The sequence below is a fragment of the Cherax quadricarinatus genome, chromosome 35 (genome assembly GCF_038502225.1).
Source record: "Cherax quadricarinatus isolate ZL_2023a chromosome 35, ASM3850222v1, whole genome shotgun sequence".
Lineage (NCBI taxonomy): Eukaryota > Metazoa > Arthropoda > Malacostraca > Decapoda > Parastacidae > Cherax > Cherax quadricarinatus.
Window position 1 is genome coordinate 6,538,915 of NC_091326.1, and position 26,434 is coordinate 6,565,348.

A 26,434-nucleotide genomic window follows, 5' to 3' on the forward strand; every position below is an offset into this window, starting at 1 on the left:
ACTGAAGTCTCAGGCTGACACTACTGAAGTCTCCCAGCTCAGGTACTGACACTACTGAAGTCTCCCAGCTCAGGTACTGACACTACTGAAGTCTCCCAGCTCAGGATACTACTGACACTACTGAAGTCTCCCATACTCAGGCTCAGGTTGACACTACTGAAGTCTCCCAGCTCAGGCTGACACTACTGAAGTCTCCCAGCTCAGGCTCAGGTTGACACTACTGAAGTCTCCCAGCTCAGTCTGACACTACTGAAGTCTCCCAGCTCAGGCTCAGGTTGACACTACTGAAGTCTCCCAGCTCAGGTTGACACTACTGAAGTCTCCTACAGCTCAGAAGTCTCCCAGCTCAGGCTGACACTTCAGGTTGACACTACTGAACACTACTGAAGTCTCCCAGCTCAGGTTGACACTACTGAAGTCTCCTCCCAGCTCAGCTCAGGCTGACACTACTGACACTACTGAAGTCTCCCAGCTCAGGTACTGAAGACACTACTGAAGTCTCCCAGCTCAGGCTCCCAGCTCAGACACTCTGACACTACACTACTGAAGGCTGTCTCCCAGCTCAGGACACTACTGAAGTCTCCCAGCTCAGGCTGACACTACTGAAGACACTACTGAAGTCTCCCAGCTCAGGTTGACACTACTGAAGTCTCCCAGCTCAGGCTGACACTACTGAAGTCTCCCAGCTCAGGTCAGGCTGACACTACTGAAGTCTCCCAGCTCAGGTTGACACTACTGAAGTCTCCCAGCTCAGGCTGACACTACTGAAGTCTCCCAGCTCAGGTTGACACTACTGAAGTCTCCCAGCTCAGGTTGACACTACTGAAGTCTCCCAGCTCAGGTTGACACTACTGAAGTCTCCCAGCTCAGGTTGACACTACTGAAGTCTCCCAGCTCAGGTTGACACTACTGAAGTCTCCCAGCTCAGGCTGACACTACTGAAGTCTCCCAGCTCAGTATAACACTACTGAAGTCTCCCAGCTCAGGCTGACACTACTGAAGTCTCCCAGCTCAGGTTGACACTACTGAAGTCTCCCAGCTCAGGCTGACACTACTGAAGTCTCCTAGCTCAGGCTGACACTACTGAAGTCTCCCAGCTCAGGCTGACACTACTGAAGTCTCCCAGCTCAGGCTGACACTACTGAAGTCTCCCAGCTCAGGCTGACACTACTGAAGTCTCCCAGCTCAGGCTGACACTACTGAAGTCTCCCAGCTCAGGCTGACACTACTGAAGTCTCCCAGCTCAGGTTGACACTACTGAAGTCTCCCAGCTCAGGCTGACACTACTGAAGTCTCCCAGCTCAGGTTGACACTACTGAAGTCTCCCAGCTCAGGCTGACACTACTGAAGTCTCCCAGCTCAGGTTGACACTACTGAAGTCTCCCAGCTCAGGCTGACACTACTGAAATCTCACAGCTCAGGCTGACACTACTGAAGTCTCCCAGCTCAGGTTGACACTACTGAAGTCTCCCAGCTCAGGTTGACACTACTGAAGTCTCACAGCTCAGGTTGGCACTACTGAAGTCTCACAGCTCAGGTTGACACTACTGAAGTCTCCCAGCTCAGGTTGACACTACTGAAGTCTCCCAGCTCAGGTTGATACTACTGAAGTCTCACAGCTCAGGCTGACACTACTGAAGTCTCCCAGCTCAGGTTGACACTACTGAAGTCTCCCAGCTCAGGCTGACACTACTGAAGTCTCCCAGCTCAGGTTGATACTACTGAAGTCTCCCAGCTCAGGTTGACACTACTGAAGTCTCCCAGCTCAGGTTGACACTACTGAAGTCTCCCATCTCAGGTTGACACTACTGAAGTCTCCCAGCTCAGGTTGATACTACTGAAGTCTCCCAGCTCAGGCTGACACTACTGAAGTCTCCCAGCTCAGTTTGACACTACTGAAGTCTCCCATCTCAGGTTGACACTACTGAAGTCTCCCAGCTCAGGTTGATACTACTGAAGTCTCCCAGCTCAGGCTGACACTACTGAAGTCTCCCAGCTCAGGCTGACACTACTGAAGTCTCCCAGCTCAGGTTGACACTACTGAAGTCTCCCAGCTCAGGTTGACACTACTGAAGTCTCCCAGCTCAGGTTGACACTACTGAAGTCTCCCAGCTCAGGCTGACACTACTGAAGTCTCCCAGCTCAGGCTGACACTACTGAAGTCTCCCAGCTCAGGTTGACACTACTGAAGTCTCCCAGCTCAGGTTGACACTACTGAAGTCTCCCAGCTCAGGTTGACACTACTGAATTCTCCCAGCTCAGGTTGACACTACTGAAGTCTCCCAGCTCAGTCTGACACTACTGAAGTCTCCCAGCTCAGGTTGACACTACTGAAGTCTCCCAGCTCAGGCTGACACTACTGAAGTCTCCCAGCTCAGGCTGACACTACTGAAGTCTCCCAGCTCAGGTTGACACTACTGAAGTCTCCCAGCTCAGGTTGACACTACTGAAGTCTCCCAGCTCAGGCTGACACTACTGAAGTCTCCCAGCTCAGGTTGACACTACTGAAGTCTCCCAGCTCAGGCTGACACTACTGAAGTCTCCCAGCTCAGGCTGACACTACTGAAGTCTCCCAGCTCAGGTTGACACTACTGAAGTCTCCCAGCTCAGGTTGACACTACTGAAGTCTCCCAGCTCAGGCTGACACTACTGAATTCTCCTAGCTCAGTCTAACACTACTGAAGTCTCCCAGCTCAGGCTGATAAACTCGTGCAGGTGCTTTAGGTACTGCAGGTGGTGCAGGGTGAGAGAGAGAGATGTGGAGGGGGGAATAGAGTTCACCCGCAGCAGGTCTGCCCTAGGTGCTACCAGGGAAGGTGAAGGTGGCAGCTTTCACCTGGAGAAGGATCGCAGGAGGCTAGGTGACATTTCCCATCTACCACAAGTGACCTCGCCCACTATGTTGGATATAAATACTGTTAAGTGGAAGGGTTGGATATAACTGCTGTTGAGTGGAGGGTTGGATATAACTCCTGTTGTGTGGAGGATTGTATATAACTATTGTTGTGAGGAGGGTTGTATATAACTGCTGTTGTGTGGAGGGTTATATATATCTTCTGTTAAGTGGATCTCTCTCTTTTGATTCTCTCTCTCTCTCTCTCTCTCTCTCTCTCTCTCTCTCTCTCTCTCTCTCTCTCTCTCTCTCTCTCTCTCCATAAATAATGTATTATGAATAAAATATATAAATAAATTTGTTTGCTAACAGCACTCATTGTTGTGGAAAATAAACAAGATAAACAACTACAAAGATATTTTGATCCATTGAACCACAGTGAGAGACACTGTGAACGTTGAACCACAGTGAGAGACACTGTGAACGTTGAACCACAGTGAGAGACACTGTGAACATTGAACCACAGTGAGAGACACTGTGAACGTTGAACCACAGTGAGAGACACTGTGAACATTGAACCACAGTGAGAGACACTGTGAACATTGAACCACAGTGAGAGACACTGTGAACATTGAACCACAGTGAGAGACACTGTGAACATTGAACCACAGTGAGAGACACTGTGAACATTGAACCACAGTGAGAGACACTGTGAACATTGAACCACAGTGAGTGACACTGTGAACATTGAACCACAGTGAGTGACACTGTGAACATTGAACCACAGTGAGAGACACTGAACATTGAACCACAGTGAGAGACACTGAACATTGGACCATGGAAAGAGACATTGAGAACACTGAACCACAGTGAGAGACACTGTGAACATTGAACCACAGTGAGAGACACTGTGAACATTGAACCACAGTGAGAGACACTGTGAACATTGAACTGTTGCGTGGGTTCCGAAACGTGGATTGGGTAATAACACTCACTTTAGGCGGTAAGTTCGTATATTCGAGAGTCTATCCTGTCTATCCTTCAATTGACTCACGAGATGATTCCTAGAGGGTGAGCGGCATTCAAAACATGCTAGGGTCAGTTGTAACAGTGAATAACAAGTGATTCACACAGACGGTTGGTAGTGAGTCATACTACTGGTAACTGGTACTGGTACTACTGAGAGCTCGACGACGCTAACGTATGTCGTCCTGATATACAGCTAATACAAACTAGAGACAACAGGCTTATGGCTTGGGCTGATTCTATACAATATCAAAGTGCACAACAGTTGAACATTATAACATACATAAGGAGAATATCGGAATAGAAGCTAACTTAACTTACTGTAATGCATTACAAGGTATGATATAGCACAACTCATAGAGTGAGACTCAACATTGGGATTACACAATAGAAGTGATAAAAAAATTTGATCGATCGATCTGTATTCATGTGATCTACGGATTCTGAGGAAGGAATATATACAAAGAAAGAAGCGTTTAACAGAAAAGGCAGACTTGGTGCACTCAAATCTAGACTGTTAAATTTCAGAATTCGGAGAGAACGTGAACACAAAAAAATTCTTGAATATTAATGAGCTGATATTATACAGGTTATTTACATTTAATCCCAACTCTGCTAGGGTGAGATTGACATATGCAGAATGAATATCAACTCTGGGAGGATCAAACTCTGTTGCACTGGCTAACTCATGCCGTATTTGAGGCAGATCTGAATTGGTAGTTACAAATGATACTTGATGATTTCTCATAACAAGTGATTCGCACAGACGGTTGGTAGTGAGTCATACTACTGGTAACTGGTACTGGTACTGGTACCAGTACCAGTACCAGTACAATGAGAGACACTGGGAACATTGAACCACAGTGAGAGACACTAGGAGCATTGAACCACAGTGAGAGACACTTTGAACATTGAACCACTGTATACCTGGACACCTGGAGGTTTCGGGGATCAACGCCCCTGCGGCCGGGTCCATGACCAGGCCTTGTGGTGGATCCAGGCCTGATCAATCAGCCTGTTACTGCTGGCTACACATAGATTGACATATGAACCACAGCTCGGCTGGTCAGGTACTAGCTTTAGGTGCCTGTCCAGCGCCTTCTTGAAAACAGTTAGGGGTCTATTGGTAATCCCCCTTATGTATGCTGAGAGGCAGTTGAACAGTCTTGGGCCTCTGACACTTATTGTGTTGTCTCTCAGTATACTCGTGGCACCCCTGCTTGTCACTGAGGAAATGTTGCACAGCCTGCTGAGTCTTTTGCTTTCGTAAGGAGTGATTTTTGTGTGCAAATTTGGTATCTCTAGGATTTGCCAAGTGTATATTATCATGTATCTTTCTCGCCTGCATTCCAGGGAATACAAATCAAGGGACTTCAACATTCCCAGGAATTTAAGTGCTTTACCTAAATTATCGTACTTACGTGTGCTGTGAAAGTTCTCTGTACATACTCCAGGTCAGCGATTTCCCCTGCCTTGAAGGGGGCAGTTAATGTATAGCAGCCTAGGGAGAACAAGCGATTTGAAGAGAATCATCATGGGCTTGTCATCCCTAGTTCTGAAAGTTCTCATTATCCATCCTATCAATTTTCTAGCAGATGTGGTAGATACGTTGTTGTGATCTTTGAATATGAGATCCTCTGACATTATTACTCCCAAGTCCTTCACATTAGTTTCTCGCTCTATTGTGTGGTTGGAATTTGTTTTATTCTCTGATGCTGTTTTAATTTCCTCAAGTTTTCCATATCAGAGTAATTGAAATTTCTCTTCGTTGAATTTCATATTGTTTTCTGCGGCCCATGTGAAGATTAGGTTGATGTCCGCTTGGAGTCTTGCAGTGTCTTCGATGGATGACACTGTCACGCAAATTCGGGTGTCATCTGCAAAGAAAAACACAGTGCGGTGGCTTACAACTCTGTCTGTACTCACCTAGTTATACTCACCTAGTTATACTCACCTAGTTATACTCACCTAGTTATACTCACCTAGTTATACTCACCTAGTTGAGGTTGCAGGGGTCGAGTCCTAGCTCCTGGCCCCGCCTCTTCACTGGTCGCTCCTAGATATAAGGATATAAGGATGAGGAACAGGATGGGAGCGAGTACGGTGCCTTGTGGAACAGAGCTTTTCACTGTAGCCGCCTCAGGTGGAGACACCAGGGAAAACACTGTTACCGGAAGATCTTAGAAATAAAAGCGAGATATTTCCCATAATTCACCATCTTAAATAACTTTCAAATGTTTCTTGACGGAGATGTACCTGGAGGCGGAAAAAATTGCTCAACAAGTTGTGGAGAACTATGTCGGAGAAGGGCGGGCGTGCACACGGTGACAGTGAGTGCACTGTGAACACACACACACATGCACACACACACACACACACAGTAACCAGGAAGGTAAACAGCGACCGTCGCATCACTCCACGCTTGTTGCTGCCATGACCGCAACTTTCTCATGACACTGGAAAAATGTCCATGTAGGGAAGGGTAGAGGAAGGAAGGGAAAGCTTGGAAAGACTAAGGAAGGGAAGATTAGGGGAATGAAGACTGGGAAAAGGAGACTAAGGAAGTGGGGGTATTGAAGTTTGTAATAAGGAATGGTTGATCCAGCAACAACATGGGAATAGTGGTGGTGGTGTGTCAGAGCTTGGGGGAAGAGGGAGGTGGATAACTGAAGTGAAGGAGGGGAAAGTGGAAAAGAGGAAGGAAGAAAGGATGGAAGGGATGGGATTGACCACCCACCAGCACCCGTCTGTTCTCAGACCATTTCAGCAACATTGATTAAAATTAGTAGAAGTATTGACAGGTGAGACAGCATGTGTGAGGCTAGAAGGTGGTAAACAACCCCCCCCACCCACACACCTCCACTTTGATTATTATAGGCAGGGAGACGCGCTCTACCCTCGGGGGTCATACACACCCGGGGTATGGGAGCATCCTGCTATGAGCCGAAGAAGGGAAGAGTAGTTACAATTCGTAATATCAGTAATCTTTCATTATACGGTATCTTTATTTATTACAATTACAAGGTATACAGACCATAGCTGACATCAATGACTTACTACTATATAGAAAGTCCCTTGTTATGCAGAGCATTTCAGGTAAATTAAGTCAGTTTTGTACCAGGATGAGACCCACACTAACACCCAGGTACCCATTTTACTCATGGGTGAACATAGACAACCGTTGTAAGAAAACACGCTCAATGTTTATACCCTCGCCAGGAATCGAACCCGGAACCTCCCCGTTCCGGGTTGTGGCCCCATGGCCTGGTGACCATGGGGCCACAACTCCTAGAACTGCTTCTTGTTCTTACTGATCTGCCTTATATAATTGCTGTTGTTGGGTGGAGGGTTGGATATAAATACTGTTGTTCAGTGGAGGGTTGGATATAACTGCTGTTGGATGTAAATATTGTTAGGTGAAGGGTTGGATATAATTACTCTCTCTCTCTCTCTCTCTCTCTCTCTCTCTCTCTCTCTCTCTCTCTCTCTCTCTCTCTCTCTCTCTCTCTCTCTCTCTCTCTCTCTCTCTCTCTCTGGAGACAGAGAAAGTGTCACTTTAACGGGAAAGTGCTGAGTATTATTATTGAAGGTAGTGAAGACACAGTCACTGTACAAGAAAGTAGGTGAGTGTTGCCGTGAGAGCTAGCAAGTGTACTGTGTTAGTAACTTTGACAGCTAGCAAGTGTACTGTGTTAGTAACCTTGACAGCTAGCAAGTGTACTGTGTTAGTGACCTTGACAGCTAGCAAGTGTATTGTGTTAGTAACCTTGACAGCTAGCAAGTGTACTGTGTTAGTAACCTTGACAGCTAGCAAGTGTACTGTGTTAGTGACCTTGACAGCTAGCAAGTGTACTGTGTTAGTGACCTTGACAGCTAGCAAGTGTATTGTGTTAGTAACCTTGACAGCTAGCAAGTGTACTGTGTTAGTGACCTTGACAGCTAGCAAGTGTACTGTGTTAGTGACCTTGACAGCTAGCAAGTGTATTGTGTTAGTAACCTTGACAGCTAGCAAGTGTACTGTGTTAGTAACCTTGACAGCTAGCAAGTGTACTGTGTTAGTAACCTTGACAGCTAGCAAGTGTACTGTGTTAGTAACCTTGACAGCTAGCAAGTGTATTGTGTTAGTAACCTTGACAGCTAGCAAGTGTACTGTGTTAGTGACCTTGACAGCTAGCAAGTGTATTGTGTTAGTGACCTTGACAGCTAGCAAGTGTACTGTGTTAGTGACCTTGACAGCAAGTGTACTGTTAGTGACCTTGACAGCTAGCAAGTATACTGTGTTAGTGACCTTGACAGCTAGCAAGTATACTGTGTTAGTGACCTTGACAGCTAGCAAGTGTACTGTATTAGTGACCTTGACAGCTACCAAGTGTATTGTGTTAGTGACCCTGACAGCTAGCAAGTGTACTGTGTTAGTGACCTTGACAGCAAGTGTACTGTTAGTGACCTTGACAGCTAGCAAGTATACTGTGTTAGTGACCTTGACAGCTAGCAAGTATACTGTGTTAGTGACCTTGACAGCTAGCAAGTGTATTGTGTTAGTGACCTTGACAGCTAGCAAGTGTACTGTATTAGTGACCTTGACAGCTAGCAAGTGTATTGTGTTAGTGACCCTGACAGCTAGCAAGTATACTGTGTTAGTGACCTTGACAGCTAGCAAGTATACTGTGTTAGTGACCTTGACAGCTAGCAAGTGTACTGTGTTAGTAACTTTGACAGCTAGCAAGTGTACTGTGTTAGTGACCTTGACAGCTAGCAAGTATACTGTGTTAGTGACCTTGACAGCTAGCAAGTATACTGTGTTAGTGACCTTGACAGCTATCAAGTGTATTGTGTTAGTGACCTTGACAGCTAGCTGTGTACTGTGTTAGTGACCTTGACAGCTAGCAAGTGTACTGTGTTAGTGACCTTGACAGCTAGCAAGTGTACTGTGTTAGTGACCTTGACAGCTAGCAAGTGTACTGTGTTAGTGGCCTTGACAGCTAGCAGCGTACTGTACAAGGGGTTGAGTCTCAGCTCCTGGCCCCGCCTTTCCTCTGGCCACTATTGTGTCCGCCCTATCTGCGCGAGCCGTGTCGTATCTGTTCACAAAACTGTGTACTGATAATTAGTATTTATTAACTAGAATTATTATTATTATTATTATCATCATTATTATTATTATTATTATTATTATTATTATTATTATTATTATTATTATTATTATTATTATTATTATTATTATTATTATGTTAAAAAAGAGCTAAACCAGTACGATTCACAAACCAGGGTTGAACCCCAGACCAGGTTCACAATCCATGCAAGCCAGGTGTTGAACTCTACACACGGGTTCACAACCCAGTGGTTGAACCCCACACACACGGATTCACAACCCTGTGGTTGAACCCCACACACACACACGGGTTCACAACCCAGTGGTTGAACCCCACACACACACGGGTTCACAACCCTGTGGTTGAACCCCACACAAACACGGGTTCACAACCCTGTGGTTGAACCCCACACACACACACGGGTTCACAACCCAGTGGTTGAACCCCACACACACACGGGTTCACAACCCTGTGGTTGAACCCCACACACACACGGGTTCACAACCCAGTGGTTGAACCCCACACACACACGGGTTCACAACCCAGTGGTTGAACCCCACACACACGGGTTCACAACCCAGTGGTTGAACCCCACACACACGGGTTCACAACCCTGTGGTTGAACCCCACACACACACACGGGTTCACAACCCTGTGGTTGAGCCCCACACACACACACGGGTTCACAACCCAGTGGTTGAACCCCACACACACGCGGGTTCACAACCCAGTGGTTGAACCCCACACACACGCGGGTTCACAACCCTGTGGTTGAGCCCCACACACACACACACGGGTTCACAACCCAGTGGTTGAACCCCACACACACGCGGGTTCACAACCCAGTGGTTGAACCCCACACACACACGGGTTCACAACCCTGTGGTTGAGCCCCACACACACACACGGGTTCACAACCCAGTGGTTGAACCCCACACACACGCGGGTTCACAACCCAGTGGTTGAACCCCACACACACGCGGGAACAAAACCCAGTGGTTGACACGCGGGTTCACAACCCAGTGGTTGAACCCCACACACACGCGGGTTCACAACCCAGTGGTTGAACCCCACACACACGCGGGTTCACAACCCAGTGGTTGAACCCCACACACACGGGTTCACAACCCAGTGGTTGAACCCCACACACACGCGGGTTCACAACCCAGTGGTTGAACCCCACACACACGGGTTCACAACCCAGTGGTTGAACCCCACACACACACGGGTTCACAACCCTGTGGTTGAGCCCCACACACACACACGGGTTCACAACCCAGTGGTTGAACCCCACACACACGCGGGTTCACAACCCAGTGGTTGAACCCCACACACACGCGGGTTCACAACCCAGTGGTTGAACCCCACACACACGCGGGTTCACAACCCAGTGGTTGAACCCCACACACACGCGGGTTCACAACCCAGTGGTTGAACCCCACACACACGCGGGTTCACAACCCAGTGGTTGAACCCCACACACACGCGGGTTCACAACCCAGTGGTTGAACCCCACACACACGCGGGTTCACAACCCAGTGGTTGAACCCCACACACACGGGTTCACAACCCAGTGGTTGAACCCCACACACACGGGTTCACAACCCAGTGGTTGAACCCCACACACACGGGTTCACAACCCAGTGGTTGAACCCCACACACACGCGGGTTCACAACCCAGTGGTTGAACCCCCACACACGGGTTCACAACCCAGTGGTTGAACCCCACACAAACACGGGATCACAACCCTGTGGTTGAACCCCACACACACGGGTTCACAACCCTGTGGTTGAACCCCACACACACACGGGTTCACAACCCTGTGGTTGAACCCCACACACACACGGGTTCACAACCCTGTGGTTGAACCCCACACACACACGGGTTCACAACCCAGTGGTTGAACCCCACACACAAAATATTTCTTTTCATATGCCAAAAACAAGGCAAATACCACATCTAGTATCGGGCCCTTACTCAGACAGGATGGGACTTACTCAGACAGGATGGGACTTACTCAGACAGGATGGGACTTACTCAGACAGGATGGGACTTACTCAGGATGGGACTTACTCAGGATGGGACTTACTCAGACAGGATAGGACTTACTCAGACAGGATGGGACTTACTCAGACAGGATGGGACTTACTCAGACAGGATGGGACTTACTCAGACAGGATAGGACTTACTCAGGATGGGACTTACTCAGACAGGATAGGACTTACTCAGACAGGATGGGACTCAGACAGGGTGGGACTTACTCAGACAGGATGGGACTTACTCAGACAGGATGGGACTTACTCAGACAGGATGGGACTTACTCAGACAGGATGGGACTTACTCAGACAGGATGGAACTTACTCAGACAGGATGGGACTTACTCAGACAGGATGGGACTTACTCAGACAGGATGGGACTTACTCAGACAGGATGGGACTTACTCAGACAGGATGGGACTTACTCAGACAGGATGGGACTTACTCAGACAGGGTGGGACTTACTCAGACAGGATGGGACTTACTCAGACAGGATGGAACTTACTCAGACAGGATGGGACTTACTCAGACAGGATGGGACTTACTCAGACAGGATGGGACTTACTCAGACAGGATGGGACTTACTCAGACAGGATGGGACTTACTCAGACAGGATGGGACTTACTCAGACAGGATGGGACTTACTCAGACAGGATGGGACTTACTCAGACAGGATGGGACTTACTCAGACAGGATGGGACTTACTCAGACAGGATGGGACTTACTCAGACAGGATGGGACTTACTCAGACAGGATGGGACTTACTCAGACAGGATGGGACTTACTCAGACAGGATGGGACTTACTCAGACAGGATGGGACTTACTCAGACAGGATGGGACTTACTCAGACAGGATGGGACTTACTCAGACAGGATGGGACTTACTCAGACAGGATGGGACTTACTCAGACAGGAACTTACTCAGACAGGATGGGACTTACTCAGACAGGAGGAACTTACTGGATGGGACTTACTCAGACAGGATGGGACTTACTCAGACAGGATGGGACTTACTCAGACAGGATGGGACTTACTCAGACAGGATGGGACTTACTCAGACAGGATGGGACTTACTCAGACAGGATGGGACTTACTCAGACAGGATGGGACTTACTCAGACAGGATGGAACTTACTCAGACAGGATGGGACTTACTCAGACAGGATGGACTTACTCAGACAGGATGGGACTTACTCAGACAGGATGGGACTTACTCAGACAGGATGGACTTACTCAGACAGGATGGGACTTACTCAGACAGGATGGGACTTACTCAGACAGGGACTTACTCAGACAGGATGGCACTTACTCAGACAGGATGGGACTTACTCAGACAGGATGGGACTTACTCAGACAGGATGGGACTTACTCAGACAGGATGGGACTTACTCAGACAGGATGGGACTTACTCAGACAGGATGGAACTTACTCAGACAGGGTGGGACTTACTCAGACAGGGGACTTACTCAGACAGGATGGGACTTACTCAGACAGGATGGGACTTACTGGAACTTACTCAGACAGGATGGGACTTACTCAGACACTCAGACAGGATGGGACTTACTCAGACAGGACTTATCAGACAGGGGACTTACTCAGACAGGATGGGATCAGACAGGGGACTTACTCAGACAGGATCAGACAGGGGAACTTACTCAGACAGGATGGGACTTACTCAGACAGGAACTTATCAGACAGGGGACTTACTCAGACAGGAACTTAGGATGGGACTTACTCAGACAGGATGGGACTTACTCAGACAGGATGGGACTTACTCAGACAGGATGGGACTTACTCAGACAGGATGGGACTTACTCAGACAGGATGGGACTTACTCAGACAGGATGGGACTTACTCAGACAGGATGGGACTTACTCAGACAGGATGGGAACTTACTCAGACAGGATGGGACTTACTCAGACAGGATGGGACTTACTCAGACAGGATGGGACTTACTCAGACAGGATGGGACTTACTCAGACAGGATGGGACTTACTCAGACAGGATGGGACTTACTCAGACAGGATGGGACTTACTCAGACAGGATGGGACTTACTCAGACAGGATGGGACTTACTCAGACAGGATGGGACTTACTCAGACAGGATGGGACTTACTCAGACAGGATGGGACTTACTCAGACAGGATGGGACTTACACAGATGACAACAAGGAAATGAGTGAAATATTGAAATCCCAGTACGACTCTGTGTTTAGTGAACCACTAATCGGTCTGAGGATCGACGACCCAAATGATTTCTTCATGAATGAGCCTCAAAACTCCATAAATGTATGCCAGATTTCCGACATTACCCTAACTCCGATAGATTTCGAAAAAGCCATTGACAACATGCCTATGCACTCAGCCCCGGGCCCAGACTCGTGGAACTCTGTTTTCATTAAGAACTGCAAGAAACCCCTCTCGCGTGCCCTAAGTACACTATGGAGGAGGAGCTTGGAAATGGGTGAAATTCCACAGTCACTTAAAACAACGGATATAGCCCTACTCCATAAAGGTGGCAGCAAAGCATTAGCTAAGAACTATAGACCAATAGCTCTGACGTCCCACATCATAAAAATCTTTGAAAGAGTGCTAAGAAGCAGGATTGCAAATCACCTGGATTCCCAAAATCTGCACAATCCAGGGCAACATGGGTTCAGGGCAGGTCGCTCCTGCCTCTCACAACTACTGGATCACTATGACATGGCCTTGGATGCACTGGAAGAAAATCAGAATGCAGATGTAATATACACAGACTTTGCAAAAGCATTTGACAAATGCGAACATGGCGTAATAGCCCATAAAATACGTGCTAAAGGAATAACTGGGAAAGTGGGGAGATGGATCTTCAACTTCCTAACAAATCGAACACAAAGAGTAGTGGTCAACAGAGTTAAATCGGAGTGCCATAGTGAAGAGCTCTGTTCCACAAGGCACAGTACTCGCCCCCATCTTATTCCTTATCCTCATATCAAACATAAACAGAGATATACACCACAGCACCGTATCATCCTTTGCGGATGATACTAGGATCTGCATGAGGCTGTCATCTGCTGAGGACGCGGTTAACTTCCAAGAAGATATAAACAAAGTTTTCCAGTGGGCAACGGTAAACAATATGATGTTCAATGAGGACAAATTCCAACTACTCCGTTATGGAAAACTGGAGGAGATAATAACTAGAACAGAGTATACTACTGACTCCGGCCATACAATAGAGCGGAAAAATAATGTAAGGGACCTGGGAGTAGTAATGTCTGAGGATCTCACTTTCAAGGATCACAACAGTGCCACGATCGCACGTGCAAAGAAAATGATAGGATGGATAATGAGAACTTTCAAAACGAGAGATGCCAAGCCCATGATGATCCTTTTCAAATCATTTTTTCTCTCTAGGCTAGAATACTGCTGTACATTAACATCTCCATTCAAAGCAGGTGAAATCGCAGATCTAGAGAGTGTACAGAGATCCTTTACTGCACGTATAAGTTCTGTCAAGCACCTTAACTACTGGGAACGCTTGGAAGCACTTGACTTGTACTCGTTGGAACGCAGGAGGGAGAGATATATCATAATCTACACTTGGAAAACCTTGGAAGGAATGGTCCCAAATCTGCACACAGAAATCACTCCCTACGAAAGTAAAAGACTGGGCAGGCGATGCAAAATGCCCCCAATAAAAAGTAGGGGCGCCATTGGTACACTAAGGGAAAACACCATAAGTGTCCGGGGCCCAAAACTGTTTAACAGCCTCCCATCAAGCATTAGGGGAATTGCCAATAAACCCCTGACTGCCTTCAAGAGAGAGCTGGACAGATACCTAAAGTCAGTGCCGGATCAGCCGGGCTGTGGCTCGTACGTTGGACTGCGTGCGGCCAGCAGTAACAGCCTAGTTGATCAGGCCCTGATCCATCGGGAGGCCTGGTCATGGACCGGGCCGCGGGGGCGTTGATCCCCGGAATAACCTCCAGGTAACCTCCAGGTAACACGGGTTCACAACCCTGTGGTTGAACCCCACACACACACGGGTTCACAACCCTGTGGTTGAGCCCCACACACACACGGGTTCACAACCCAGTGGTTGAACCCCACACACACACGGGTTCACAACCCAGTGATTGAACCCCACACACACGGGTTCACAACCCAGTGGTTGAACCCCACACACACGGGTTCACAACCCTGTGGTTGAACCCCACACACACACGGGTTCACAACCCAGTGGTTGAACCCCACACACACACGGGTTCACAACCCAGTGGTTGAACCCCACACACACGGGTTCACAACCCAGTGGTTGAACCCCCACACACACGGGTTCACAACCCTGTGGTTGAACCTCACACACGAGTTCACAATCCAGTGGTTGAACCCCACACACACACGGGTTCACAACCCAGTGGTTGAACCCCACACACACGGGTTCACAACCCAGTGGTTGAACCCCCACACACACGGGTTCACAACCCTGTGGTTGAACCCCACACACACACACGGGTTCACAACCCAGTGGTTGAACCCCACACACACACGGGTTCACAACCCAGTGGTTGAACCCCACACACAGGGGTTCACGACCCAGTGTTTGAACCACACACACACGGGTTCACAACCTATGAAAGCCAGGGGTTGAACCCCACACACACGGGTTCACAATCCAGTGGTTGAACCCCCCCCACACACGGGTTCACAACCCAGTGGTTGAACCCCACACACACACGGGTTCACAACCCAGTGGTTGAACCCCACACACACGGTTTCACAACCCTGTGGTTGAACCCCATACACACACGGGTTCACAACCCAGTGGTTGAACCCCCACACACACACGGTTTCACAACCCAATGGTTGAACCCCACACACACGGTTTCACAACCCAGTGGTTGAACCCCACACACACGGTTTCACAACCCAGTGGTTGAACCCCACACACACGGTTTCACAACCCAGTGGTTGAACCACACACACACGGGTTCACAACCTATGAAAGCCAGGGGTTGAACCCCACACGCACGGGTTCACAATCCAGTGGTTGAACCCCCACACACACACGGGTTCACAACCCAGTGGTTGAACCCCACACACACGGGTTCACAACCCAGTGGTTGAACCCCACACACACGGTTTCACAACCCAGTGGTTGAACCACACACACACACGGGTTCACAACCTATGAAAGCCAGGGGTTGAACCCCACACCAGGCTGGAGGTGTGGGCAAGCCTGCTAACACCTGTCACCTAGCACTCAACAGACACCTGGATGCCAGTCTACTGTTACGGGTGGCATCCCGAGGGCGGGGGAAGCAAAATAAGCCACAACAGACTGGCTTTACTGGACCTCTCCTGGCTTACTAGCACTCCTGGGTTATTAATGGGTCTAAAGCGCTGTTAGAGTAGCGTGAGTAGGCCTAGGGGCCGCTGATTAGGCATATGTCCTCCAACAAGTGTCAGTACACACACACACACACACACACACACACACACACACACACACACACACACACACACACACACACACACACACACATATATATATATATATATATATATATATATATATATATATATATATATATATATATATATATATATATATATATATATATATATATATATATATATATATATATATATATATATATATATATATATATATATATATATATTATGACGTCACGTGATGTGTCTAAGACTAAGCTACCTTCTCCCGGCTACTGATCTCTCTTATGGGTATTTAACGCGTGAAATACGTTGCCCAGGTTGCATATATATTACAAACAATGTTGCAAAAGTCCAGAGACATATATAAAAAATAATAATATATTGTGGAAAGTGGCAACATAGAGACCACACCTCTAATACTTACCAGGTCTCGCGGGTTTTTTAATGTTTTGAGGTGATTTTATGGTAATGGATGGTGTATAATGTGTAAATATATGCTGTTATGGAAGTGTGATTATCAGGCTGATTGGTGATATGTAAATAAGATCCGCGAGAGGTGTTTTATAGCCATTTTTTGGTGATAATTCCTGAGAGTCTAAACTTAGGTGAGTGGAGCGAGTTTTTTCACGTGAAATTCTGTTCTATATGAGGTAGAGTGAGCTTTAAAACTTATATACACTGCTTGAGTGTGTGTGTTTATAGTGGGAGTGTGTGTGTTATGGCGACAAGGTGGACATAATAACAGGGAGGGAAGATAAAGGTTATTAAGTCTAAGACATCAGGCTGGTGTGATCTTATGACGTCATCACACAATCATCCAATCATCTCAAACTTCGACTTTATTCTCTCTCTTTTTTTTTTTTTTTTTTTTTTAAAATTCTAACTTGTGATTATTTTTGTGATGGTGGGAGTAGTGATTCGCCTTATTTTGATGATTGCATTAATGTTTTCAGGATGCAATATTGAGTTAATGTTATTATTATTTTTTAAGCCAAGTAGACGAACCTAAAGAATCTTAGGATTGTTATTAATTAAATTTGTCACTAGAATAAATTCCCCAACCAGTATATTGTTTGAATATTATTTTACATTTAAAAATTACCCACATAACGTATACTATCTAAATACTGTTGCTATTTTCATGAAATATAACAAATATTCCATGGACACATATAAACACATTCCTTACATCCCCGAGACTTATTTAATATTTATTTCCCCACTAGAGACACAACTGAATTTAGAGAAATGTATAATTACTTTATTATGAGTTAAGAGAGAGTAATATATGGATGATGGAAGGGTATATAAGGTACAAGTGTAGTGTCCTGAATATCGTGGTGGTGGTGGTGAAGGTTGGTGTTGGGGTAGCAAGTCGACGGTTCCTACACCACAAGTTTATTGTGAAAATGGCTAAGAAGACTTATGACTTGTTATTCAAGCTTCTCCTTATAGGCGACTCGGGCGTTGGAAAGACATGCATATTATTCAGATTTTCAGATGATGCCTTCAACACCACGTTTATATCCACCATAGGTGAGTCTGGCCACACCTGACCAACACCCGTCACTGAGGTTGGCCAGAAATACTAATATTTTTTGGGTGGGATTTTCACGTTATCTTCTGTTATTTCCATGATTGTTTGAGTGTTGGAGTGGCGATTGGTGGCGTGTTGAGGGAGGTAGTAAGACTGGAGGGTAGTTTGCGAGCCTGGGTGTGGAAAATGGTGTTTGGTACGAGGATGGAGGAAGAGTCTGTACGAATAAAGGATTTTGTTTTTCCTCTTCTTGAATGAGTCTTTTGTTGAGTCTTTGTCATGATATAAGTTTATTTAGGTACAGGTACACGCGAGTACAATTATCATACGTGGTTTAAATTACCAATGATAACACAAAATCAGTGACTTATTTCCTCTGGGGACCTTGTATTATTATTATAATCGAGGGGGAGCGCTAAACCCGTAGGATTATGCAGCGCCTGTGGGGGGGGGGGGGATGTGGAAGGTATTCAGGCTTAATTCAGGGAAGTGAAGCACAGATCCAATTCCCTAGATCAAGAGCCCCTCACCAACGTCAAGGAACCTTCCTTGAGGGGTGGTGACTTTGCAATATCTTATTATTTAAACCTTAAAAGTTAAAACAGCTAAGTAAGTCTGCTGTAAAACAAGAGGAAGAAGCTGCTGAATAGCTGACACAAGTCAATGAAAATGTTTTCCCACCTGTGTCTGCTCTCTCCATTGGTGAAGACGTTCCCTTAATCAGTGCTGATGCAAAAAATAACAGTTTCTGCACAGTCAAGTGGTGGAAACTTTTCATATAAAGATTCCCAGGTGTGCACCTGTTTAATTCCTCATCTCTGTGCCTTCTTAAAAGTCAAATACAACAGTAAGGATTGATTTGCATGAACGCACTCTGTTGTTTGTGCATTTTGGTAAGATTATATTAACTTGTGAAAACAAAAAACAGAATTGTCTCTGGTTTCACTTTAATTTTGCCCTTGTATGGTTAATTGAGTATCTTTCCAGCAAGCTTGGCTTCAGTTGAAAGGAAGATATCTACTTTTGGGCAAATTCGTACTAAATTAAGAAAGACCAGGTAATGAAAAGACTGGAAAGCTCGATGCAATAGGCTGCTTTTTTTAAGGGTAAAGCCAATGATTAGTAAACATTACGAAGCATACCCACAATAAGCCTTCATCAGTGTCAGTGCCTTTCTTACAGATTGTAAATTTGTAATGTATCTTTCCCATACTCTTGTGTAATTATTTGTTAAATTGCATGCTATATTGTATAGTATATATACGTACTTGGCTCTAGTTATCTTTTTTTTCACATAACAAGTGTATATTTATATTCTACATGTAAAAATTATGTTAAACCACTGATCTACATTCCATTAATGAATTACTTTAATCTGAATTATGCCGTGCTCTATTGATGTATATGGTAACAGTACAGTACCTTTTTTTTTACATATTTTGGCCCAACCTATAAAAAGCACAAATAAAAGATTGAGCTAATTTACTATAACTATTTTGCTACCATAATAAATAATAACTTTTTGAGCTAAGGTGCCAGGTCAGACCCTGTGTTTTTTAAACTAAAAACCCAGCCCACCTGGGCTGGGTATTCAGTTTAGAAGAACTACCTAATAGTTTGTCATGGTAATTTAACCCATTAAGTGTCGTGACCCCCAAATCCTAAAGTCTCTCCGTGTCGCAAAATTTAAAAAAAAAAATTGTTTTTTCTTATGAAATAATAAGAATCTTTTCCCGATGTTAATGACACAAAAAGTACGAAATTTGATGAAAAACTTGGGGAATTACGCTCTTGCGAAATTAGCAGTCTCGGCTATGTTTACGCATCAGCGATTTCGCCCACTTTGAGCACTATTTTCAGCCTATTCCATTGTTCCAGTCGACCAAACTCGTTTCTTTAGAACTCTATTTGTTCTATCGATTGAGTACAAGAAACCGCCCATTTACCAATTTCAACTACCCAATATTTTTTATTTTTTATTATCACACTGGCCGATTCCCACCAAGGCAGGGTGGCCCGAAAAAGAAAAACTTTCACCATCATTCACTCCATCACTGTCTTGCCAGAAGGGTGCTTTACACTACAGTTTTTAAACTGCAACATTAACACCCCTCCTTCAGAGTGCAGGCACTGTACTTCCCATCTCCAGGACTCAAGTCCGGCCTGCCGGTTTCCCTGAATCCCTTCATAAATGTTACTTTGCTCACACTCCAACAGCACGTCAAGTATTAAAAACCATTTGTCTCCATTCACTCCTATCAAACACGCTCACGCATGCCTGCTGGAAGTCCAAGCCCCTCGCACACAAAACCTCCTTTACCCCCTCCCTCCAACCCTTCCTAGGCCGACCCCTACCCCGCCTTCCTTCCACTACAGACTGATACACTCTTGAAGTCATTCTGTTTCGCTCCATTCTCTCTACATGTCCGAACCACCTCAACAACCCTTCCTCAGCCCTCTGGACAACAGTTTTGGTAATCCCGCACCTCCTCCTAACTTCCAAACTACGAATTCTCTGCATTATATTCACACCCACCTCAGTCAACATTTTAATCCAAGAAGTTTTTTTTTTTTCTCATGCACTGCCTGCTGCAGGTTTTTTTAAATACTGCCCACATTGACCACACAGACCCATTCTATCGCATGTGGGTCTACCAGCTTTCTCCTTGATTTGAAGCCACTAGAATTTTGGAGTATAAATGTCAGAAATGCTGACTTGTAAGACGTGTATGTACGACCGAAACAGTCAAAGGGTTAAAAAACTACCAATGACAGTCCTGGTGGATACCTTTTGATAATGACGTTTCATCTACATAGTGGGTGAAACATTGTCATTAATAAAGAAGTGTCATTAGTAAAGAAGTGTTGCTTGCTTAAGAGATAATGTTGGAACAAAGGAAAAATCCTCAGGAGGAAACTAAAGATCTACAAAAGACTTGGCTAAACAGGTTATGTGTGTATCTGGGATGAAGGCAGCAGTAGCCTGGCAGAACATACCAGGAAAGCATGGAAAGAAACTGAGCTATAAGTTTGAAAAATCTGCCATTTGCTGTGAAAAGTTTATTTATATTTTCTTTCACTTTTCAGGTATTGACTTCAAAATAAAAACCATTGAGTTGAGAGGAAAGAAGATAAAGTTGCAGATATGGTAAGTTTAAACTTGATCCTGTAAAACCTTGTAGGTGCATGTATTTCAGTACAGTACCTTGAGTTTCATATTTCAAGTATAAAACAGTTTGGCTCTGTACAGTATTTTATTAATTTAAATCTAGGTCTGATCTTGACCACTGCCTGTTAAAGTGTATTAGCTGCAGTATTTACTGTTGGCATCTGCAGTCATAACCTTACTGAACCCTTTCAGTGTTTATCATGTAAATCTGTTTTAAGCACAGTACCCTCAAATATGCTGTGAACAGTAAATTTTAGCCTTGGTACGAGATTGGATCTGTGCACTGGGTGTGGACAGTATAAAAGAAAATCCTGCCTCACAGTGAATAATGGGAAAAGCAAACCTCCGACCTTGTCTGTGGTTTAACCCTTTGAGGGTCGACAGGCCCTCTCCGAGACTCTTTCTCAGGGTCAGCCAAATTTAAAAAAAAAAAAAAAATAATTTTTTCTTATGAAAAGATAGAGAATCTTTTCCCGATCATAATGACACCAAAAATATGAAATTTGATGGAAAACTTACGGAATTATGCTCTCGCGAAGTTAGCGGTCTCGGCGATGTTTACGGATGGCGATTTTGCCCACTTTGAGCCCCATTTTCAGCCAGTTCCACTGTACTAGTCGACAAAAAACATGAATATTTCGCTAGAACTCCATATTTTCTATTGAATGAGTGCAAGAAACCACCCATTTACCAATTTCAACTATCCAGTTCAGTGGTCAGAATTTAGCAATTTTGCCAATTTCACACAAATTTCAAAAGATGCCAATTTCCGAATAGGGTCCAGAACAAACAAGAAATACATTCCTGGCACTAAAATGACATTTCCTCTGTTCATTAGTCACGTCTCAAGGCCCCTCTTACATTCTTTTGCTTTCCACTTTGAATTTTTATTCTCGCAAAAAATAGAAGATTTACTGTTATGCAGACTACTGCATTAGTGTAAAAAATGGTATGAATCATATTGGCGCACTTGCAAAAGAATATTAGACTCGCCAGTTGACGTGAATTGGACGCTTGGCATGATATGTTTACTTTTGAACTTTGGTAAAAATCGAACATTTCTGCTACTTTGAGCTCAATTTCAAGGTACTTTTCATTGTAAAACCAGTCAAAATCATCTCAATTTCTATGATATGCCTTCCATTCTATAAAATGAGACCAAGAAAACTAGAATACAACAATAAATACCATACGAAAATACAGTGCAAAGTCGCTGTTTTATTAAAAAAAACGGTGTTTTTTTTTTCTCATTATGCACTGTGTGCTGCAGGATTTTTTTTTATACTGTGCACAATGACCACATAGACCCATTCTTTCATATGGAGGCCTACCAGCTTTCTCCCACTAGATTTGAGGGCGCTAGAATTTAGGCGTACTAGTACGTCAAAAACCTTGGGTCGTAAGCCGTACTAGTACGTCCAAAACCCTCAGAGGGTTAAAACAGTGACTAAGGTGTTTTCTAGGGTGGTTTTTATAGTTTTATTGGCTTTCTCTTGGTATCATTTGAAGAATGGAAGACACTAGTGAAAGAGATGATTTTGGTTGGAGTCAGACTGGGGATACAGTGGACCCTCGGTTATTGGCCGTAATCCGTTCCAGAAGGTCGGCCTAAATCCGAAAAGACTGAAAACCGAAATAATATTTCCTATAAGAAATAATGTAAATCCAATTAATCCGTTTCAGACACTCAAAAGTATTAACAAAAAATGCATTTTATAGAGAATAGCTATAGTTTTACATACACAAAACAATGAGAAATAAATATAAAGCACAAATTTTAATGATAAATGAACATTACATACCATTATTGAAGAGACTTGTTGGCTTATTGAAGGCGAGAAAGGAAGAGAGGGTTGGGAATCCCCCTCCATAAGGACTTTAGGTATCAAAGCCTGGCTTTGATACTGCCACAGTACATTCATTACGTAGTACGTACGTGTATTTATTTGTAGGAATTCAGTGTAGGTAGCCGGTAGATGTAGGTACATATGTGTAGCTCCCTTTCCCCCTGGGCAACACCACACAGCCATATTATTAAATCGACATACCATGTTCACCAAGTTTAATCGTTTCTAACTACTACCTTTGGATGCCACCATAAACAGAGGGAGAAGTAATGAATAATTCATGCTGAGAATTGTAAACAAACGCTTATGAAGGGCAATGACTGGACCAGATGCCAGATTCACAGTTTTCTCTAACGCTGAATTAGAGAAAACATAATGTTTACCCTGCACCTCCCTCCCTCCTTCCCTCCCTTCCCTCCTTGATTCACCGGTACTCGCCAAACGCTCAACGTGTTTCTTATATAATTTTGAAGAAAATATAGATGGATTAATGAATGTCTATATTAACCTTAAGTAAGACATTTAATGTGCCCAAGAGTGATTATTATTGCGTGTCCAATACGGCCGATCTCCGAAATGACGGCTGAAAACCGGGATAGAATTTCGGTCAAAAAAAGTGGCTGAAATCCAAATTGGCTGATATCCGAAACAGCTGATAACCGAGGGTCCACTGTACTTGAAATAGGCCTCTAAGGGAAAAAATTATTCAGTTTTGTTGATATTCCTGATGAATGGTAAGTCCTCTTGTCTAATTTTTTTTTTTTTTTTTTTTTTAAGTCTACTTCAATTATTATAACCTAAACCATGACCAATCATTCTTCATTATATTTTATTATCTAAGAAATAGGGTAAAGCTTCAGTTGTTTGTGTGATGGATTCAAAATGGAGGGCAGGTGTTATATACGAGAGGCCTGGGGATATGATTAATGAACAGAGGGAAGGTTGCTTTAGTGGCTGCAGTGCCCACAGTATTGATTTTGGACTCTTGTTTTAAAACGCAGATTTGTAGTTTATGCAGAATTACTGATTTCCATGTACAGTACTTTATAGGATAGTTCTGATAGTTGAATGGTCATTTTCTTGCACTCATTTGATAGAACAGGAGGCATGCTAAGAAAATAGTTTGGAATTGGGTTGAATTGAGCAATGGGATTAATTGACCTAAAATAGTACTCTTTGGGCAAAATCACTGATGTGCAAATTTCACCTGTGTAATTCCAGAAGTTTTCCATCAAATTTTGCACATTTGATGCCATTACCTTCAGAAGATTCTCTACCATTTCGGAAGCTAATTAGAAAAATCTTTGAAGCGTAACGACAGGAATCACAACAGTGAAAGGGTTAATTTTTCCATTAAGAAATGCATTTTATTGTATAAAAATTTCATGTTTTAGGATGGCTTTTTCAAACAATTTATTCTTTTCAGATACTTTGTACACATTTAGGGTAAAAAAAAAAAAGCTTGCTTGTATATTAGTTTAGTTAAATATCTTTATTACACACCTTATACCCATCCTGTGGCCGGTAGAAAAGGATTAGAGGTACATAATGGGTCCAGGGACTGAGCCCAAAGTTTTGATAGCTGAACAAGTTACAGGGTAATGAACTCCAGGTAGATCTGGTTACAATCATATATTATATATTTGAAAATGCATGAGGTTCATCTCTGCATTGTTATTTATAATGAGCAAGGTGAATAAATTAACAGTTTGTAACTATGCTATATACAAGGTAATTCTGTGATTGAAAGATTCTTCAGAGAAGTTGCAAAGACTGGGGGAGGATTTGGGAGAGGTATTAAAAGGAATTTAAAAAAAGAACAGGAGGGATGGTTGTGGAGGAAGTGGATGTGTTCACATATTTGGCAGTGAACATGTTGACAGATGAATCTGTGAAAGATATGAACTGGAGAATAGATATGGGAAGAAAGGTGGTGTAGTATGAAGACATCTGTGGAAAGAAGTTTATCTGTGTAGGTCAAAAGGAGAATTGCCAAAATATAGTGGTATTAACCCCTTTTCTATACATGCATAGGTACAAGGTGTGAGTTTTAAATGTTGCAACTAGGAAGAGGTTGGAAGCAATGGAGTTGTCATGTTTGAGAGTGCATTGTGTGGGTGTGAATATTATGCAAATAATTTGGCATGTAGAAGTTGACAAGTGTGTTTGCCATAGGTATAATTCAAGAGGGTTGAGAAGGAATTGTGGTGGTGGTTTGGGTTTTAGGATGGAGGAGAACAGAATGACAAGAGGGTTTATAAATCTGGGGTGGAAGGGAGGAGGGGTAGGGGTTGTTCCAGCAAGAGTTGGAGGGAGGAGATAAAGATCTGAATGCTAGTGGCTTGAGTATCCAGCAGGCTTGTGTGAGCATGTTAAGTTAGAGCAAGTGGAGAAAAGAGGTTTTTATGGCTTGATGTTCTGTTCAAGTGACATGAAGAGGTTCAAGAAAACCAGTTAGGTGGAATTGAGTCCTGGAAGTGGAAGTACAGTGCCTGTACTTTGAAGGAGGGATGGGGATATTGCAGTTCATAAGGTAATTTCAAATATGATGCCTGCACATTTCTAAGAAGACATGTTGTATGAGTGATGATGAGTAAGTTTCCTTGTTTGAGTCACCCTACCTCAGTGTGAGAAGACCAATGTTAAAAAATTATGTAATGACTGTTATATCACTTGTCAATTTGCAGTACTATAGTATTAATTATGTAATTTATCACAAAACTCAAATTTGCTACATGTGCATTACCTTAAGCAGAGAATAGTTTTCACTTTGGCTGCCAGATGATGTCAGCTATTTAGTTGAGACCACAGCTCCCCACAAGAGATCTTGATGTGCACTGCTGGATACTCAAAAGACCTTTTTTTTATTTTTTGTGGTCAGAGTAGACATTCCACCTACGTGGTCAAGACATGAACTGAAGATTCGTGACTAAAGTTCCTAAAGGGTTAAGGAAAGCTTTGCAAACTGTGTGTTGGTTTACTAAATAAGAACAATTTCTATTGTTCAAACTCCAGTAAAATTAGCTTTCAAATATTAAATTAACATGTTGCTGCTCTGTATTTCAAATATGATATACTGTAGGAATTAAAATTACTCATTATACATTGATATAATATGCTATACTGTATAGCACTGGGGAAAGTTAAATCGTAACACCAGACTAGTTTGGCATTACAGTTGATCAAGGCCTGGGAATTTGTTGGGTGCAGATTTGAAAAATATTAGGAAGATTAAAAAAATTCATTGCATATAACCTTGACAAGTTGTTACATTTTTTTTTTCTATAATGCTCGGGAAAGTAATTTTTAATAATTTTTTAATAGATAACTAAATTGCAAGGGCTGATTTTCCTTTATTCCCCTATATTTAATAACCACAACAAATGGCAAAGGGTAAAAAATAAAAAAAAAGTACAGTAGTAGAGTATTCTTTTTTGCACAAAAGTAAATTT

The 26,434-nt window shown here is 44.0% G+C and overlaps 1 protein-coding gene across 1 annotated transcript in view; it reads left to right on the forward strand.

Moving 5' to 3' along the window:
* Positions 1–17,762: 17,762 nt before the first annotated feature.
* Rab10 (RAS oncogene family member Rab10) overlaps positions 17,763–26,434 on the forward strand; it is a 47,868-nt gene continuing 39,196 nt past the window's right edge. The window contains exons 1-2 of the mRNA XM_070091340.1: positions 17,763–17,965; positions 21,054–21,114. Coding sequence (XP_069947441.1) covers positions 17,839–17,965; positions 21,054–21,114 — 188 coding nt within the window. The 5' untranslated portion in view covers positions 17,763–17,838. The remainder of the gene's footprint in view (positions 17,966–21,053; positions 21,115–26,434) is intronic.